Source organism: Pleurodeles waltl, chromosome 11 (genome assembly GCF_031143425.1).
Source record: "Pleurodeles waltl isolate 20211129_DDA chromosome 11, aPleWal1.hap1.20221129, whole genome shotgun sequence".
In the NCBI taxonomy this organism is placed as follows: Eukaryota; Metazoa; Chordata; class Amphibia; order Caudata; family Salamandridae; genus Pleurodeles; species Pleurodeles waltl.
The window spans coordinates 570402738-570423472 of record NC_090450.1 but is presented as its reverse complement, the minus strand read 5'-3'; the positions used below and the strand labels follow the sequence as shown (position 1 = coordinate 570423472).

General features: G+C 41.7%; 1 protein-coding gene across 3 annotated transcripts in view; it reads right to left on the bottom strand.

Annotated features, from left to right (window-relative positions):
- Positions 1-6867: 6867 nt before the first annotated feature.
- The window catches only part of NSD3 (nuclear receptor binding SET domain protein 3), a 1432226-nt gene continuing 1418358 nt past the window's right edge, over positions 6868-20735 (bottom strand). For 2 of the 3 annotated variants that reach the window (XM_069214018.1, XM_069214019.1), the window contains one exon: positions 6868-11053. In XM_069214018.1, coding sequence (XP_069070119.1) covers positions 10791-11053 — 263 coding nt within the window. In that variant the 3' untranslated portion in view covers positions 6868-10790. The remainder of the gene's footprint in view (positions 11054-20735) is intronic. The other variant, XM_069214020.1, reaches the window with a different exon arrangement.

Genomic DNA, 20735 nt, shown 5'->3' with positions numbered 1-20735 from the left:
TCGTCCGACCAACAAGGGGAAGCTAAAGAACTCTTGTACTTCTACTTCTTACCTGAATGACCTGACGATTTGGAGTGGGATGAAGAGGAGTAGTGATGGCTCCATGAGCAGTCTCGAAATCTTCAACTCGACCGAGAGTGAGAGCTATGCCGAGCCGGGCTGCGAGCATCTTCAGAGACCGCTCCCTCAAAGCCTTCGGGTACATGGCTCTTCAGTCGGAGCATGACTTCGGGTTGTGTTCGTGCTCTAAGCACCACATACACTCCAGGTGCGGTTCCGTCACTGACATAATCAGGTGACTGGAGTCACAGGTCTTCAAGTTGGTCCTACCAGACAACATCTTGATGCATCAGAAGTAAAAAAAATTGCAACAAGAAGTCAGAAGGCCAGTCAAAAAGCGACTGGAGGGTATCTCTTTTCTGGATATGCATGAAGGCTGGAAAGAAAAGAAAAGAAATTATGTCAGCGCCACTGGGGTGGTGCCTATATACCACCCAGGACATGTATGACTACCACGATGCCAACGACGGACACAGAGTCATCCAACGCCACCTAATGGCACGCAAGGGTACTGCTCGAAGAAAAATCTCCAGGTCCAGACTGACGCCCGGGGAAATTCTAAGGTAAGGAAAATGCAATTCGATGTTTCTATCAGATATCGAATTCAAGATTGCTATGTCTTACCGTAATCATCTGCACATGGCCTGAGATATATACTATAAAATGTACATACATGGCAGTTTTATAAAGAAAACTGAATATGTAAATTTTGCAGTAGTCAATTTATTGTCATTTGGATCTGTCATCATCTACTGGCACAGCTACATATATATTTATTGTACACTGCATGTCCAGTATATTGATCAGCTGCCATGTGGTCCCCAAGATGGTCGACAGCGTCTCTGGTTCCCTATGCGGAGGAGCTGAAGGGAACGCGCCATGACAGTTTATATGTTACTATGTTCTCTTGTGAAGGTATAGAGAACCACAATACAAAAATGAAAACTTAAGTCCACATTCTTACTTGAACATTCAGAACATTTTATTTAAATTGACCTCGAGCAAATTTCAAAATCAGTGGAATGTCATTAAAACCGTTTCCAAATGAATCCCCACAACGCAATAGACACAATGTAATTCCAAAGTATTTGTAAAATAAAAAAGGCGACATCTCAATCAATATCATGTACAAAAAATGATGTTTTCCTACATCACACACACTTTCAGTAAGAAGTTAAAATATTACAGGCAACTTTAAATACACTTGGCCTATTGATTGATAAAATAGTTATATACAGGTTAACCAAGCCTGAATGTTTTACACTTTGTAATACAACTAAGGCCAAACAACAACCCTCCCAACCCCACATCTGTATATTTTGAAATCAATGTGGCAACAATAAGTTAGAACACAGTAATGCCCCAGTGAAACGTTCTTGGGGACAATAACAACACATTGTAAGTAAGAGTTTCTATCCATGTCAACGAAACTCCAATATGTCAAATTCAGTGATTAGTGATGATCTATCATAGACTTAACTGATCTGTTGGTAAAAGCATCATTTTACTGAATGTAGAGTCTTGTACATGTAAACAAAGTCTACAGAATTAACAAATCTACAAAATGTCACAGATAAATATTACAAAAAAAATGGAATCCTTTTGCATTTGTAGCAAAATATCGCTCATGGGAAGCAAGTACCTATGGTAAAAGTGCCACTGCTCATATCAAACCAAATATGCACACACCCTCACAGGCACACAAGTCAACACAACACTACTGTATTACTTCATCAGACGTCCCGTTATTAATGGCTTAATGAATCAATTAAAAAAGTGGATGACAAGATGGAATGTGACACTCAAGAACTTACAATTGTGAAGCAAATTGATCCTGCCCGCTTCCAAATGAAAAGATAATCTGAGTTTCAAAACCATGCAATTCAAATTCATTTTCCCAAGTGTTGATACAGAGGGCATTAGACTGCCTGCATCATCCACTGACCATGGAAGGTTTCCATTTTGAAAAGGTCGGGCACTGTGATAAATCGGAAAACTCAATTTCTTCCCTTGGACTGCTGGGGTGAAATGATCAGTGACACTAAAACAAAAGGGTTTGTCAGCAAAACACTGTAACTTCATGTAATGTATGCAGCAGTTTGATGATTGTGACATGAATGTTTTTCATTTAAATTATGTACAACAGATTGTTTTACAAACCTTCTTTCCATTAGCTTCCCCTGGCAACTTAGTTTAAATTTTCGAATTTGCCATGCATCAAAACAAAAAAGTGTAAAATATAAGAACTGATTATCAATTAAGTAAACATAACCAAAATTTCAGGAGAGTAGACAGATCAGCAAAAAAGTGTATTCCTACGCTGAAAAGCTGTAAATGTGTCATTTAATAGACTCAAGGAAATGTTCATTAATTTGTCTTTTGCAGCATATGGTTTATTAAAATGAAAAGGCGAGAGGGGTGACAAGACTGTGTTCAAACAGTCCATAAAATACTAGGAGACATAGTAAGATTGTTTTAATTCACTGAAAAGCTTACCACTTAGGGGGAGAACTGGCAAACAGGGTGCTGTCTGTGCTTGAATGACCAGATACCACCTTGGCTTGGTAAAGCTTGATTCAATACCATTGCCTTATTGCAATGGACTGCTAATTAGACTAAGTTTCAGAAAAATAGTACCATGGATGTTTACTTTACCTCCTAAAAGTAAATGTTCTCTTCCAAACCAAGAAGAGAAATGCTACCAGTGTGTGTCACAGTATCTTTTAAAAACATTAAGTGGCACCACATGTTTCTGTACTTAAATTTCTTCAAAATCACAAAAAAGGAGAAAAGTATTCACCAAAATGTTTAGCAAAGAACTTATCTATTATTTGTATAAAGGATATCATGTACATTGACCATACCAAACATTACTCCTACTTAGGGAAGGCCAAAATCTGGAATAGTACTTTTGAAAAAAAATGGCTGTATGACATTTCATGTTCCACAAATCTTGGTGGCAATCAAACATTTTTAGAGTGTTGCATACTTTTTTGTACCTTTTACTCTATACTCCAAGCCAGGCACATGTGGAACCTATCCTGATGGGCATTGTGAAATTCTACTGGACACGCAAAAATTTAAGAATTAACTTGAAACAAGGGATTATTGCGCTATATCATCACTGTTGCCTGTGTTTAGTCCAACAATCTGTTAGCTTCAAACTTAGTTATGCTCATCATCATAAGACCTCATCTTAATGTTTCACTGGTTAGGGCTGTATATTTCAGTCCACTTTGGGCAACATAATGCCATTTCAAAAATACTCCTCGCACAAAATACAGTTTGTTTAATTAATAGCTGTCAAGTAAGGGTACTTGGCCCACAAAACTGAATTTTATATTTGGTGGGTGATGTAAATGAATTTGACTCAGTATGATAGAAGAAAAGGAAACATTTGTGCAATACTGCACTTCAATACTGTAGCTATTGGTCCTAACCTGACTTATATGCGCTAACAGTCTGCAGATTTAATTCAGTTTTACAGTCAACCAACTTCCCCTAGTTTCAATGGAATACCTCCAGATTTCAAGCCTGCCCATTAGTTTTAACTCCTTAATCCTTCACATTTGCATACCATCAGTGCCTATCTTTTGAATGATTAACCTCAATAGAATGCAAAAGGTAGGAAAGGGGAAACTAGGAGGGCCTGGAGCAGGTTTTGTGAGGGTTATATATATTTGTCTTAAGGAGGATTAATGGGTAGAATAGGGAATTTCAAATAAAATATGACGTAACAACAATGCATTGCCTACCAGGAGGAGTTGTGCTCTATGTTCAAATTTTCAAAAGAGTAAAAAGCTGTCAGGAAATACTGAAAAAGCTAACTAAAGTTAATATACACCATCTCAAACACGAGTAGTGGAGTGTATATCTGTTGATGTAACTGGGGTTTGATAGCATATCTCTTTTTTAAAAAGGAGGATTTGACTTGGCTAGGAAAGGCTACTTTAAGAATATGTGGTCCTTAAACTGTGACACATTTTGAAGCTAATCTTAGCTTTGATCGTCTGAATGATCTCTCTCAGGCTTCAGACCTCAATATCCTGTGGTAAACATGTGCAATGGCATACCATATGAAAACAAGCTTTTCTGACATATATTTGTGACTCTCTGGTTCAATTACATCATCTTGAAATTAGTGAATGCTAATATAGTCCAGATGATCTTGAGTTAAAATCAACGAAGGGCACTTTCTAAAACAATACTCCAACAGTTGTGGGTGATTGTATATACAGAGGCTAAATTAATCTGATGCAATCATGTGTTCAAATCTCTACAGTAATAATAACTTATATTATATGCAAGCCTTTATGTTTTATTGTATTTAACAAACTTATATACTTAATTCACACAGCAGCATAAGATAGTAACAAAATTATCACATAAATGTTCATGATAAGAAACATATTTTAGAATCTAGAACAAGCCCAATATCAAAACTGGCGTCTTGAAGTCACAGTTCTATCACTTAATGTTTCTTCAGCATAAATGCTGGCTGTATTACCGTTTTTAATTATGTAGTATAAGGGAAGTGTATGATTTGAAAATCATGTTAATTTTGGAAATTACAATTTAATTTCTACCGTTTGGTGGCTTGTTTGGGGAATATCATTTCAAACCAATACTGTGCAATGTTGGTAATTTATTTCACTTTCTCTTCAGGAGGGGGCTACTAGAGACCTACCCAATACCTAGGAAGCTTGTATGCTAATTTCTCACTTGAAAGTAAGAGTTCGCTGTCATTTCTTTCCAGGACAGGGTGAGGGTCCTAAGCCACAACAAGTAGTAGGCACCTTAATTTTCCAAGTATACAACTTTGAGGGGTAGATTATGTTGTGAAGAAACATACTAGCAGACTTCACTGCACATGGTGGCTAAGAGAGCCGCCAGAAGGTAAGAAAATGGTAATAAATGTTACTTGTGACTTGGAATAAAAATCATGTCATATTTCAGGGATAAAGTCTATGGTCAATGTCAAGCTTTAAAGAATAAAATCTCATCCTGGAGTCAGCCTACCCATTGAATTTACTTTAGAAACACGTGTGGTAATCAAGCAGAAATGTAGGAGTGAAATAGAATCTGACCCGTTAGAGCACTTTTAACATAATGCAGACTAACACAGTCAGCACAACTAAGTATGCCCTACGTCAAAGGAAAATGTCAGAATCTGAGTCAGCCACTTCTACAATAAAGAAAACGCTGTATCCCATTCCAGAAAGACTATGGGCCTGATTTAGAACTCAGTGGATGGGTTACTCGGTCACAATAGTGACATATATCACGTCCGCCAAAATCTAAATCCCACTAAGGCAATAGGATTTAGATTTCAGTGGATGGGATATCTGTCAATGTTGTGACTGAATAACTTGTCCGCTGAATTTTAAATCAGGCCGTATTGTTTATGTTGAAAGAGGTGAAAGCACTCTGAGTACAAGTTTTGGTCAGCTGTAATGTTTTTGTTACTGATAAGGAAGAATACGACAATGACAAACAGTAGCACCCAAGTGTGAAAACTGCCTAAAGCAGGGCTGAATAAGGGGAAACATGATGCACAAGGGAAGAGCCTCCCTTGCACCACTTTAACCGACTTCTGCCCCAGTCTCCTTGATGACGTGTTTATCAGTGATGCTGTAATACTCTCCTCTTCAGCTTGCCAAATTAGTCCTTGTGGCCTCTATTACCTCATTTCCTTTCTGTCCTGGTTTGCTGATTGCCTGTCTCACAGCACATCTCTATTTGACACATATCAGCCTCCACTACTGTCCTGCCCCACCTGTTGTGTCTTTGCACTCCATTTACTGTTCTGCTCCACTACACTCTCCATAGTATCTCACACCATATTATTGTGCCAAACTTAGACACTTATAGCTTTGACACCCATTGTCCTGATGTAGAGAGATGTTCACTGCTCTGGCTTTTCATGCCAGCTCAGTTTTTGCTTGACGTAGTACCAGGTGGGGCAGCACTGGGACATCTGAAAAGACCCAGGACCATGAAAAAAGCTTTTTCTCCAGAAGCGGATAGTGTAGGGACAAAGAAAGGACAAGCATGATATAGAGGCATAGGAATCGATGAGGATTCCACTAATGAGGCTCCCAAAGAAACATCCATTAAGTTAAAAAATCTGGTTTAAGCGAAGATTATGCTTTTTAGAAGCTTTTTTTTTTTTAAAAATAAAGTAGGTAAATCTCTTCAGAATTATTCAACAGTGCAGATTTTATTGTTTAACACAAGTTTTTTCCAGTTAGGTAAAACGTATTTTCAACTGGAAAAAGAAAACAAATGAAAACTTCGAAGGTGGCCAAAGTGTTCAAGGGGACCTTTGAGTGGAGAAGAGGAATAGATCTAGAGAAATGAAGTTAATAAGATGGGTGTTTTCTATACTTTATTTTGTGTAGCTAGCAAAAAAGATATGTTGCATGCAGTCCATATATATGGCTTGAAGCTTTACCTTCTCACTTGCAGCTCTTTACAGAATCGCATCTCACCTTTCACAGGCAACAACCATATGTGCCACTAAGAAAAGAAACCTCCAATACTTCTATAAGTCTCCTAAAAAGCACTGCAACAAACAACACAGCTACAAAATATATCCGAAAGAATACAATTCTTTATACTTTCAAATAAAGTTGTGTGCAGTACTGGGCTCTATAATTGCCAAACGTACAAATACATGACACGTTTGTACAATGTTTCATGATGGTCAGCAATTTGCAAAGGTCTCGTAGTTTCCAAAATGGCTATGTCGCTGTTAATGATCTTAGCGTCAACAACTGAGATAGATTATAACATTTAAATGTGTGCTGTACAAAAAACAAACTGAAAACATGTGACAAAATATTATACTGACGGAGAAAATATTTAATACATGGTTTAACCTTTCACAGCTTGAGAACCCAAAGCTGCCATATTATCACAATACATGTTGTATCATGACTGAGGCGGTAGATGGCATTTCAAAAAAAGAAACAAGGGGAGAAAAGCAAAACAAGCCCCTCTAGAAACAAGAAAATGTATCCTTTCTATAAACTTAAGTATTGTTTAACCTTGTGCAATTTATTCTCCTGTTAATCAGAGAATAAAATACTAACCTGTTATCCCTGGCTGCATCAATTTACATATACTAACAAACCTTTGAATTTCAGATTGGCTAGCTGCTAGAGGAAAGCATCAAGATCACTTGCCATGAAACAGTGTGAGGCATTAAATTAAATTATAACCAGTGGGTAATGTGCTCTTCGTGTTTGCCAGTGGTCGTCTCTGGCACTTATTTCTAAACATCGACACTTTCTTTTCCTACTTTACAGTATCGCAGCTGGGGACGGGCAGCATGAGCAGGAGGGAAACAACCCCCCCCCCCCCACCCGGACCACCAGCAGTCCTAGATAGCACTGGCCCTCCCCCTCCAGTGCCAAAAGATGTCAGAGGGACCGGTCCACTGCACCAAGTCCCAGGGAAGAAGAGCCAGCTTCAACCTACCACCAGTCGTCACACAGCAGGGACCAAGCCAGAAGAGTTTGCTTCAGGCCCCGCACTCAGTCGTCCATGCCACGAAAGGTAGGGTGGGGGGCAGTATGGACGGGGCGCACAGAGAAAAAGTAGTCTGCTGCGACTGTCATACCCCATGGGCCCAGCACTGCGTTGGTCAGAAACGGCTCCACAACATGCACGTGCGACAATCCAGCACGACAGACTCGCCCAACTGCTCCCGCAGTAATCTGTGTGGGATGAGGGGAGGGGGCAGAATGCCATCCAAGGTCCAAAAGTAGCCCCTCTGTGGCCCGTGCTCAGGTCCCACAAAGCTCCAAGAGTATCCGCGGAGCTGCGCAGCTTCCATTCTAAGGTCCTGCCTAGGGCCCAGTGCGTTCGCAGAAACAAGTCGAAGCTATTTCGTTCAGATATTATTCGAGTAAATCAAAGAATGGTTCACCTTAATAAAAGGGAAAGCATAATAATGAGACATAGGACTGTGGTTGTTGAGCAAATAGTAGTGTCATATGCTGGGCGCAGATTATTTTAGTATTCACCTTCCCAGTTTACATCCTAGCGAAGGAGGTTTGCATCATTAATACACCTAGTTCTGACAGCTCAGCTCTCCAACCAAGCACTCCACCCAACCTAGCTAACTGCCTGAGCAGCCTAGAGTCCAAAACAAAAGGGACATTGTTCAAAACATACAACATTGCTCTGGAGTTGTTTAAGAAGGTAAAACAATCCTGATATCCTCCTACAGAAAATGACAAATCAAACATTTTGTAGTTGTTTATGGCATTGTTTAGCAACAGAAAAATACGTTTGAAACATTTTGTGGGGGGGGGTTTGTTTACATTTAGTTAATTCCGTTGAATTCTTCCATACCGTGCAGCAGATCACTCCGCCGCCACTGTGGTCTTGACTTTTAGTCACTTGAGCACTGCATTTCCACCCGGTACATATCAACGTTTGCGACCAGCCTCTCAAATGCAAACCAGTTTAACAGTCGTGAAAGGGAAAAACACAATAAAACATCCAGCAGACAGAGACGCCTCCTTCCGCAGTGGTTTATCCAGGGAAAGCGATTTTACTGTCACATCAAAAACGGATGACCTCGTCTTGTTATACAGTACTTCGAGTTCTCAATAAAAGTGCTCTTTGGTTACTCAATGGAAACCTGACATTTATTGGAAATATCCTTCTACATTAACATATATAAATGCTGTCTGAAACAAAATCACTTCGCCTAATTTAAACAACACACCCATTCACAAAGCTGAATCGCCTCTAAATACCCTGTTATTAATAAGTGCTAAAAATAACTCACAAACCAGAAGAGAATTAGAACATGGTTGCAATAAAACAGTGTGTATTTATGCTTTGATTTAGTGTATGCGACAACGCCCAGGCCTACAGGGCTATAAAAAATATAGCAGCAATTACATTGAGTAAGTTAGTAATTGGGGTTTCAGCCACAAATAAGGGCGAGTAGAGGGGGTTGTAAAGAAAGGAGGAAGGGAGAGCTCAAATGTCTTGGATGAGGTATGGTGTCAGAACATTTAAAAAAGATAATCTAATGTTTATTCATTTGAATTAACACCGCAAACGTGCAAAATGAACAAGCCCATAATTTAAAGGTGGCCTCTAAATATCAGCGTGGCACGTGTACTGAGTGCTTTGGGCTTCTGCTCCTTTTTGGGCTCTCGTGTACATATTTGTAAAAATGGAATCAACTAATACGACATGAGAGCACTACACTTACTTGAAGGCAACAACTGGGAATTCAAGCACATTTTTATGTTTCACTGATCTAATTCTTAGGCTTTTACATTTCAATCTTATAAAAAACATGATTTTAGTTGAGGGGTAGGTTTGTGCACAGCGTTGAATGTCGAGGGGCTGCAAATGCACAGATATTCCTGATTACAATATTGTCAGCTTTTGCTTGTGCTTATCATACTCAACTCAGAAATACTCAAGCAAACTCACACATTGATCTGTCAGAAGCAAAAGAAAAAAAAACATATATATTTGTAAGTAATAAAAATCATTAAATGAATTGGAAATCAAAGGAGATTTTGGAAAAAAGACGGCCACTAAGACCATTGCAACCCTAATCAATGAGCAGAGAAAGGTACCAGTTTAGCTCTAAGAGTATCATGTGCCTTGCATTGCCCCTGCAACAATTAATAGGCCAGAATGTTGCTTGAAGAAGGAATGCTTCCACTTTTACATCAATCTCATGGCCTTCTAATTTACAAGGAGATATAAAATACCTCTTGCTGCTGGACCCCACACTCCTACATAGATCCAAGTGCATCCACCATCAGGTATCACTGACCCAGCTCCGTTATGATCAATTTGGAGAAGCGAGGCAAAGGCAAACTGATCACATAGAACTTATCAAGTGAGCTTATACATTATTGCTGCATAAAGAGTAAACATGGCAACGGGAGAACAACCTGCACTGAATTGTACAAGTCAGAAAAATGGAATTCTCAGACATAAGCAGCACATTCAAATATAGGAAATGGAACTCTAGATTTTGTGTGTGGTGATTTGTGTAGCTTGATGATTGGGATACAGATTTAAGACGTGTAAACCATGCATAAAAGAAAAACGTAAACTTGGTTGTGAGATGCAATTCTTCCACAGGCTTGACTCAAAGTCGCAACGGAAGTCAGAGCTTTGATGATTTAATTTCCAAGTCCAAATGATGAAAATACAAAGTGCTTAGGAAACGTCACTAAGAGTCACAGACGCTGTAAATTACTTCATCTTCTGCATTTAAGTGCCAACAAAGCCACTAAAAACAGGTGCAAGACATGTACGTAATTTTGGCACCCATTAAAAGTGATCAGGAGGTACTGAATAATGTACATAAATGCCTCTGAATCAGCACTCTTTTGACCGACCGTATCATTCCAAAGAATAAATAAGACAAATGTCTTTTTGTCTTTCATACCCGCCTGCTAAAAAGATCTGTTTCATGTTTGAAGCCTGATAAAGCCCAATCTTCTTGTTTGGTTATAGGCACAGGTAGATGTCTTTGATTTTCCTGACCTCAAAAGTAAGAGAATCTATAGGGCAGAAAAGTACAACATCAAAGGATAGCTGACTCCAATTGCTGCTGCCTATACATTTCAGATGATCCTTCTCACAATTCCATCAAGACTCACTTATCAAACGAAACCGATCCAACTCGCTTCTTGGATTTTTTTTTAACTTCAAGTACAGTTACTGATTTCAGTGTTTTAGTCTGTTTTTGTTATAATTCTCTGTTTTGTTTCTTCTCTAGGATCTCGTGGCTCCAATTTACATTTGATCTTGTTCCAATAGCCTGGGGCCACGGGACACTTGGGGTCATGCTCGGAGCAGCATAGTCGACCCTCTATTGAAGACGTTGTTAGAGCTCCTTTTTCGTGGTCTTTGCAAAATGAACTTGGGCAAAACTCGCAGTAGAAAGCAGCAGCGCCACCGCAGATGTCACAATGGTGCCAGGGGCAATCCCACTTTCCTGATATTGAAAATAAAACAATAAGTCAGAAAATAAGTTCATATTTTGATTGGCTGGTACAAGAAACATTAATCACATACCATTACTGTAAACAGTATTTTTTAACAAACATTCAGCTTACAGACCACTGTGCACAAGAAATTAGTTACCTACCTGTAACTGCAGTTATCCAGTATTGGTATCTTTCATTGATTCACATGCTCGAATCTTCCCCATTGTCGAAGTGGGAGTTCCACGGTATCCTATAAAGCAGTATATAACAATAACCATAATAACCATTGAGTTTACAATGCAAATAGGCCTAAATTTGCTAGTCTGTCCATGGCATTCCATAAAATGGGCCAAACTTGAACCACAACCAACCAGACGACAACACCCTCCAGAACACTCCCAAGAGAAGCTCCCTTCCTCAGATTTTCAGCATGAGAGTGAACTATGTTACCTGAGTCAGTAAAAGGGAGCCCCTAAGGGGAGGAGGGCTGGTCGCATGTGAATCTATGAAAGATACCAATACTGGATAACTGCAGTTACAGGTAAGTAACTAATTTCTTATCCAGTATTGGATCTTTCATAGGTTCACATGCTTGAATCCAAATAACAAGCAGTATAATAAAACTGAAGCGGATGGCGGGAATGAAAGTATTTTGTGTCTTTTTTTAATTTCATGTAATCAAGTATACATAACAGCCATAGTAACACCATCCTGTATGCAGAGATGTTTAACTTGGAACAGTAATAAGAAAAATACGAGAACATTAGATATAATCAATAGTAATAGAAAACAAAATTCTATATTACCATAGCGGCTCACCTTACTGGAACAGGTGTTGTACAACTGCTTGGCTCACGGCCGCATCTGTCCTATGGGTGGCCTGAAGGCAACAGTGCTTTGCGAAGGAGTGGGTACTCTTCCAAGTAGCAGCACAGCATATTTGATCTAGTGGAACCTCAGCAAACAGAGCTGCGGAGGTAGAAACTGCCATTGTTGAGTGTGCTCTAGGATGTCTTTGTAGAGGTTTTTCTGCTGTAGAATGGCAGAACTGAATAACTGCTGATAGACACCTTGCTATCATTGACTTTGTTACTGCAGAACCCAGATGCCCAGGTCCATAGGAGAGTAATAACTGATCAGATTTGAGAAAAGTTTGACTTTGTTGAAGATAGAATTTAAGACATCTCTTCACAACCAATGTGTGAAGGGATTTTTCCGCTGGCGATGTTGGATTGGAAAAATATGTCCGGAGAATAACTGGTTGATTGAGATTAAATTGAGAAGGAACATTAGGAATTAATTTTGGATTTGTTTTGAGAATGACGAAATCCCCAGAAAAACGCAGAAAGGGCTTTTGTGTAGTAAAGCTTGAATTTTACTGACTCTTCTGGTGGAAGTGATTGCTTGAAGGAAAGCTACCTTCCGCGTAAAGATCTTGAGGTCTGCTTTATGTATGGGTTCAAACAGTGGTTTCATTAGTTGTGAGAGTACAACATTAAAAATCATTTGGGAGGAGGCAACATTACTGGAGGAAAGACCCTGAATAAACCTCTCATGAATTGTTTAATAAGACGTGACGAAAAAAGTGAGGCCGCGTTTGAAGAACATCTGTATGTCGAGGCTGCCGTCAAAAGCACTTTCACTAAGGAATGCACAAGCCCTGATTTTGCCAGCCTTAACAGGTAAGGTAAAAGTTGTTCCGGAGAGGCCTCATAAGGGTGTAAGTTGTGCTGCTGACACCAACAACAGAACCGTTTCCATTTAAGTCGATATGTTTTGTTTGTGCTGTCTGCTCTCACTTTAGAAAGTATGTTTCTACATTATGGGGTGTCCCTGAGATGCTAAAACTCATGGAATTTAGGAGCCATGCATGCAAGTGCAGTGACATTGGACCTGGATGTAGTATCTCCCCTTGACACATTGAAAGTAGCACTGGAGTTGGAGGAAGACTTATTGGTGTGGTTTCTGACATTAGAAGAAGCGCCCTGTACCAGTAATGTTTGGGCCATCTTGGAACGATTAGTATTAGGTGACAAGGCTCCGTCTTCATCTTGGCTATGACTTTGGGAATCAATGGGAAGGGGGGAAAAGCGTACGCATAGATCCCGGACCATTGCATCGAAAGGGCATTCCCCCAAGACCCAGGGATGGGATACCGACTTACGCAAAATCGACATTTGGTATTGCCATTCGTTGCAAAGAGATCTAGAGTTGGCTTACCCCATGTTGCAAATATTTTGTCTAGTTGGGCTTGATTCAGTTCCCATTTGTGACAATCGTTGTTGGTCCTGCTGAGTGCATCCGCCAGCGTGTTGCGTACTCCTGGAGCATGCTCGGCCTTCAGAGAGATGATGTGTTTTGTGAGTCAATCCCATAGTACCTGAGCTTCCTGTGAGAGAGTTAAAGACCTTGTGCCTCCCTGCTTGTTTATATAATACAAGCTGGTTGTGTTGTCTGTCCACACCAGCACTCAAGGACCTTTTATCCTCAGGAGGAATGCCTGCAACGTGAGAAAGATGGCTTTGAGTTCTAGGCTGTTGATATGCACCAGCCTTTGATGGCTTGACCATTTCCCCTGAATTTGCAGATCTTGGAGATGACCTCATCATCCTTCCATGGAAGTGTCCGTCATAATTATAAACTCTGGGACTAACGGAACATACATGAGGCCTTGAGAAAGATGAGACTGGTGAGCCCATCAGTCCAATGCCTTTACCATCTTTGGCATAACCAGAATGCGATCCTCGAACAAACCTTGCGATTGGTTCCACTGAACTTGCAATTCTTACTGCAACGGTCACATTTTGAGATGTGCATTTAGTACCAGATTCATTGTGGAAGATATACCTAGGAGCGATTTGTATAACCTCACTGAAATGAACTTTCTTTTTTATATTATTTTGGCCAGAGATGCTAGCTGATCCTGTCGTTCCTGTGTAAGGAAAGCTTTGTTCAGCTGAGGGTCCAGGATAGCTCTGAGAAAAGTAATCCTCTGAGTGGGTACTGTGTAAGATTTTTTGACACTGAGTGTGAGACCTGGTTTTTGAAAAACTGCAATGTGATCTTTTGTCGCTGCTAATGTTCCTTGCGGAGTTGACGCTTTCAGTACCCAGTTATCTAGGTATGGAAAGACCTGGTGACTTTGCTTCCTGAGAACAGCTGCTACTGGGGCTAGACACTTGGTGAATATGCGAGGAGTGGGTCTGAGCCCAAAAAGAAGAACTCGAAACTGATAGTGAGTACCAGCCACTGTGAATCGAAGATATTTGCGATGCTTGGGGTGAATGGGGATATGAAAATAAGAATCCTCCAAGTATAGAGATGTCATATAGTCTCTGCTGTTTAAGAGATTTAATATGTCTGAAAGAGTGATCATTCTGAAAGTTTTTTTGAGGGGGTACTTGTTGAGATGCCAGAGATCTAGAATAGGTCCCCATTCCCGTTTTCTTTCGCACAAGGAAAAAACGGGAATAGAATCCTCTGCCTCTTTGAGCCATTGGAACATTTTCTATTGCTCCCTTGAGAAGCATCTCCTTGGTCTCTTTTTTGAGTAAGTGAAGATGCAGGGAATGCGTCCCTTTTGGGAGAGTGGTTGGTGGCTTCAGAGTGAATTCTAGGGTATGCAATAAGCCACTATGTCCAATACCCATTGATCCGAAGTGATGGTTTTCCAGTTGTGGAGATATTTCGTTATATTTGCACCTACTTGATGCTGGGAAAGTTGAGTAGCTGGTACTTCGACTAGGTCATTGCTTGCGTCCTGTGTCTCTGGGTTGATGTGAAGTTCTCCAACGGGCTCCTTGTCTAGAGAAACCAGCCGAAGTTGGTTGGCAATACGACTGTGATGGTCTGTATTGCTGGTAAGGTTGAAATGGTTGGGAACGGAAGTAAGACCCTCTATAGGAGGGAGAGCCACGTCCCCTTGCCCCCCTGAAAGGCAGCCTTCTATACTGTAAAGTGCCTAGGGACTGAGCAGAGTCAGTGTGCATTTTAATGGCAAGAAGGGCTTCATCTATATGCTTGCCAAAGGGTATATCTCAGTCGTATGTCATATCTAAAATCTTTGTTTGCACTTCAGGTCGAAATTAAGTGGCTTTTAGCCAGCCCCAACGCCTCAGAACAGCGGCGCCTGCCAATTGCCTAAACCCCGTTTAGGCTATGCCCATGGCATTGTCAATGATTTCAGAAGAGGCTTGTCCTCCTTCTTGCAAGATTTCCTTTGCTTCCTGCTTTTGCTCTTCAGGGATGAGATCAATCATAGGTTTGATGTCGGACTACATCTGCCTATCATAGCATACTAGGTTAGCTAAAGCATTAGCAGCTCTCACTGTAACGGCCGACATGAGGGAAAATCCTTTGCGTATAGTGTCAAGGCGTCGACCGTCTCTATCTGGTGGCACGGAGATAGGGCCTGCTGGATTTTTAGATCGTCTCTGCGCAGCATGTAAGATTACATAATTCGGCCTAGGATGCCCTGTGAGACATGCAGAAGCATCATCTGGAGCCCTGTATTTCTAGTCAATACTTGGTAGGACTGCTGGCACCTTAGCGGGGTTCTTCATAATTCTGACACCCTCCTGCCATTAGTGGTCAATGATAGGAATGGACTTTATTGATTTTCGCGCCTGATCTTTGAAATCATACAAGAAGCAGAATGTTTCACTGAGATGGGTAAATGAAATCTTTCTGCCGCCCTTTCCATAATAGAATGAAACCCTCCAATGTCTTCGGTGGGGAATCAGCCGTACGGTATTCAGGAGGAGATGGAGTAGGAATAACGTAATCCTGCCAGTCGCCTGGATGAGACGGTAGTTCATCTTCTTCCCTTGCTTCATCCTCCGATGTGGAAGATCATCCCTAGGCGGGGGGACAGCATGTGGTGACGGTGTCATCCTGGACGTTATGGGAGATGGAATTTCCGGTGCCCGAACAGAAGCTGTACATGGCGGAGTAGATGGTGGTACCTCTGTCTGTGGAGGAAAGCGCCGTCTGCAATGTGACAGCATGTCCTGAAGATCCTCCATCAGTGAACGAGGCACAAATGCATGTGGACGATGGTACTCCGGATAATAGTGGCTTCTCAGTGTATTTCTGAGTAGAGGGTGTATGATTGTATTCCTCAACATGCTGACTTTGATCATCCTCATAATATTCGTCTTCTTCTTTCTGATATTTCACATGGAGTTCCGAAGGACTATAAGCCTGTCCAAAAGGTCCCTCATCACCTGAGTCCTCCATGTCTAAAAGGTGACTTGGAAGAAGAGGTGAAATGTTTGCTGCGTACGCCATTGTGGGTTTATGGCAAGTTTTTATTTTTATCCTTGTCAACAGTGTTTTCATCAATGGTATCGTCGACGGCTAAATCGTCGACGATGGGAACGTCACTAGTGTTGATGCTGTCAACGGTGCCGCTGGGGAAGTCTTAGACGTCTCAGAGGTTCTCGTAGATGAAATTGGAGCCTGCATGGAAAATGTTGGTGTTGTCGACACAGATGGTCTCGTCGACGATACAGTGGTGAGGGTGGTCATCGACGATGTTGCCGTCAACGGTGGCTTCGTCGTCAATGGCAAAACAACAGGAATTTTTTGTCCCCTTTGTTTTAGTGGCTTACAGGGGACAGCTGGAGCAGATTAAGTTACCTTTGAAGAGGGTTGTTTTTCTTTTTCTCTCTTTTGACTCCTTAATTTTGAGGGATTTCCTGCTCTCCTCAGAAGTTCCTTCTAGAAATCTAGCCCTTTTGTGAGATTTAGGGACAGAGTCACTGTCCTCATCAGATGATGTTTTCTGGGCTTTCATTTTCTGTAGCCACAGCAACAATCTGCCTGCTCTGTCTCTCAGAGTTTTTGGTGGGAAAGTGCAACAGATTTTGCATTCTTTTGCCTTATGAGTAGGGTGAAGGCAATAGATACAGTTTTTATGTGGATCATCCACATTAACTCTTTTTTTCCCACAGGTCTTGCAGGGACGAAAGAGGCCTTTAGAATCAGACATAATCTGGATGTAAATGAAAGTGCAAATCTTTTCTGAAGAAATCTGTGGAAAGAACGGAGCAGAGCTCATAAAAACTCCCTTCACACTTGACGTGCAGTAAAAATCTGAGGAAGGGAGCTTCTCTTGGGGGTGTTCTAGAAGGTGCTGTCGTCTGATTGGTTATGGTTCAAGTTTGGACCATTTAAAAAAATGACATGGACAGACTAGCAAATTTAGGCCTATTTGCATTGTAAATGTAATGGTTATTACGGTTATTGTTATATACTTTATAGGATCCCGTGGGACTCCCACTTCGGTGACGGGGAAGATTCAAGCATGTGAATCTATGAAAGATCCAATACGTGATAACTAATATATACAACACACCAACTAACTTACAATATTTTGTTTCTAGCTAAAATACTGCATATAGCTCAATTGCGGCTTTCTCTCTACACCCGTTTACCAGAGGAAAGCTATGGAAAGCAGCATAAAGTGCTAGATGCCCTTATGGGCCTGTTACCTGTCTGTGGGGTTGGGTTAATTTTAAAATGTTGCATTTTTCAACTACTTAAGACTTTTACATATGGATCTTCGTTTTTACAGTTAAAACAAGCATGTTTAGTCATTTTCATGCTTTAAATGGTCAAAACACAAGATTTTGTGTATGACTAAAAGTCTATGAAATGGACCATGTGGACACTTTGAGACCTTAAAAACAAAAGACACTTGCCTTCCGTAATACCTTGTCTGGTAGAGAATCTATCTAGCCAGAGATTCCTTAACTTAGACTATTCCCCATGCATGAGAGTGGATCTGGAAAATCTTGAGCATTACCCTGCCTGCCAATAGGTGGTGCTACATGGCTTTTCGCCGGCCACGGCAAGTATGACGTGCCTATAAAAAGCCACCCCAGCATGCTGACATCAGTTTCTTTATATGACTCTTTCCACAACAGAAGCACAGACCCACATCAGAAATTTGATTGACCAGTGTGCAGAAATTAAGATTAGAAAGAACAGGTGCCAGATAAGGTGTTTCTGAAGGTAAGGAACTTGCTTATCTGATAGAGATTTCTAGCCACAGATTTCTTACCTTAGAATAGATACCAAAGCAAGCCTCCGTGGAGGTGTGTCTGTGAACTGGCTCAGACCAAAAAGTTCTGGAAGACTGAACGGGTAATGTGTCCATCATGACAAACCTGTCAAGGCAGAAATGTGTTGTGAACATGTGCAAGGATGCCTATGGAGCAGCCTGACAGATGTCCAGGACAGAGACTCGGAGAACTAATGCAATGGTTGCAGCTTTGGCTCGGGCAGAATGATCCCGCAAGCTTTCAGGAGGCTTTTTTTTGGCCAAAGCACAGCAGATCTTAATGCGGAGTACAGTCCATCTGGAGATGGTCTGCTTTCGCAATGCTTTCCCTTTCTTCACACCGGTGAACCCCACAAAGAGCTGCTCACCTACCCAATGCTCTTTGGTATGATCCAGATAGAAGGACAACACTCTTTTTGGGTCCAGACAGTGGAGGGGTGTGTTGAAGTAAAGAAGGTCATCAGTATGATACTTTGGTCTACATGGAAAGGTGTCACTAACTTCAGTAAGAAGGAAGCACAAGTGCGAAGAACCAGCTTATCTGGTATGCTGGAGTATGGAGGTTGGACTTGCCGAGCCTGTTACTCACTGACTCTCCTGGCTGACGTGATGGGCACAAATAAAAGAGTCTTAAGTGTCAGGAGCTGGAGAGACAACTATACATGAGTTCGAAAGGGGAACACATCAGGTAGGTCAACACCAAATTATGGTCCCATTGGGACATAACAAAAGGCTTCAGAGGGAACGTGCTGAAGACCCTTCAGGAAATGTGTCACAACAGGTGACTTAAACATGGAAGGTTTATCCAGCAACCTCAAAAAAGTTGAGATTGCTGAAAGATACCCCTTACCTGTGCCCAGAGAAAGGCCTTGATGTGCTAAAGACAAAACAAACAGCAACACTTTGACCAAGAGTGTAGAAAGAGGGTAAACATGTTTTTTCAGTGCACCACGCAACAACCTTGTTCCAATGGAAGGTTTATACAGTCTTTGTGGAGGGACTCCTGGTTGGCAAGATGACCTCATTGACTTCAAGAATGAGATCGAAGACTCTCAACTGAAGCCTCTCACTCTCGACCATGAGGTGGAGCCTGCGCAAGTACGGGTGCAGAACCTTGCCCTGTTGTTGCAACAGGAGATCCTTCTTAAGGGGCAACCTGATTGGAACACTGATGCTCTTGTTTAGGAGTTTGGTATACCATACTCACTGTGCTCAGTCCGGAGCCACAAAGATGACTTGGGCCCAGTTTGTACTGATCTTCAGAACTTGGGGCACAAGTGGTATCAGCAGGAAGACCTACAGGAGTCCTAAGGCCAACTAGAGAAGAAATGTGTGGAAACCCCAACATACAGAAATTATTATATTGATCATTCTTGGTGGGGGCAAATAGATCCAACCAAGGTTATATCCAGTCACAGAAGAGACCCTGACCCATCTCTGGGTGAAGACACCATTCATGACTGGTAACACAATGATGGGACAGTTTGCCCGCCCCAGCAGTCAGAGATGCCAGCAGGTGTTGTACAACCAGGAATATACCTTGACATTCCAGCCGCTTCCAGCAGCGCAGGGCCTCCTGACACATGGTCCAAGACCCCCACACTGCCCTGATTGCTGCAGTACCACATGGGGATGGTGTGGTCTTTGAAAACCTGAACGAGTTTCCCTTTGATTAGTGGAAGGAAGGCTTTCAACATCAAGCAAATCGCTATTAAATCCAACAGGCGGATGTGGAGTTGAGACTCTGCTGGAGTCCTCTGATTGCTACCTCTCTCAAATAGCTACCACACAGAGAAGTGAAGTGTCTGTAACCACTGTCCAATCTACGGGAGCAGGGGGGGGGCTGAGAGGGGTCTGCCACTGACCCAATCGCGGTTCTTCACCCACCACTGCAGGTCTTAAGTATTTCCATTCGATATCTGGCCCAGGTCAGAGAGATCCCCCTGAGGCTGTGCTCAATGGGCCTTCAAGTCCCACTGCAAAGCCAGCATATGCCAGCTGGCATGATTTACTGGTGGGATGCAGGAGGCCAGGAGACCCAGAGTCAGTCTCACCGAATGCAGGATAGAAGCTGCAACATCAGAATAATACCCTGAATATCCTGGACCCGCAGCTCCAGAGGATAGGTGTGGAATGGAATGAAAGGTTGCACATGAGAGGGAGTCAGGTGTGACGCTGGAACGTTTACAGTGAACCCCAGCGAATGCAGGAGCTTTGGCGTAGTCTGGAGGTGGGCGACGACTACTTGGAGTAAATCCTCCTTCAACAGCCAGTCGTCAAGGCAGGGGAAGACTGGAACTCCCTGACCCCCACAGATGGACTGCAACCACGGTCATCACTTTCGTGAACACCCAAGAGGGGTTGGTAAGGCCAAATGGGAGGACAGTGCTGGCTTTCTAAATAGTGCACAAAAACAATGTGCACTGTGCAGAGAGTCCGAGCAACCCTATATTGGTTCAAAGAGGTACAAACTAGACCTCTAATTTTTGTGGTAGCTTGGTCGAGCAGTTAGGCCAATATTGGAGAAGTGCTAAGCATTTGTTGTACTCACAGTATCAATAAATGTGGACACACACACAAAAAAGAATAACTCAAGACCAATTTACAAAAAAATACTTCAGATT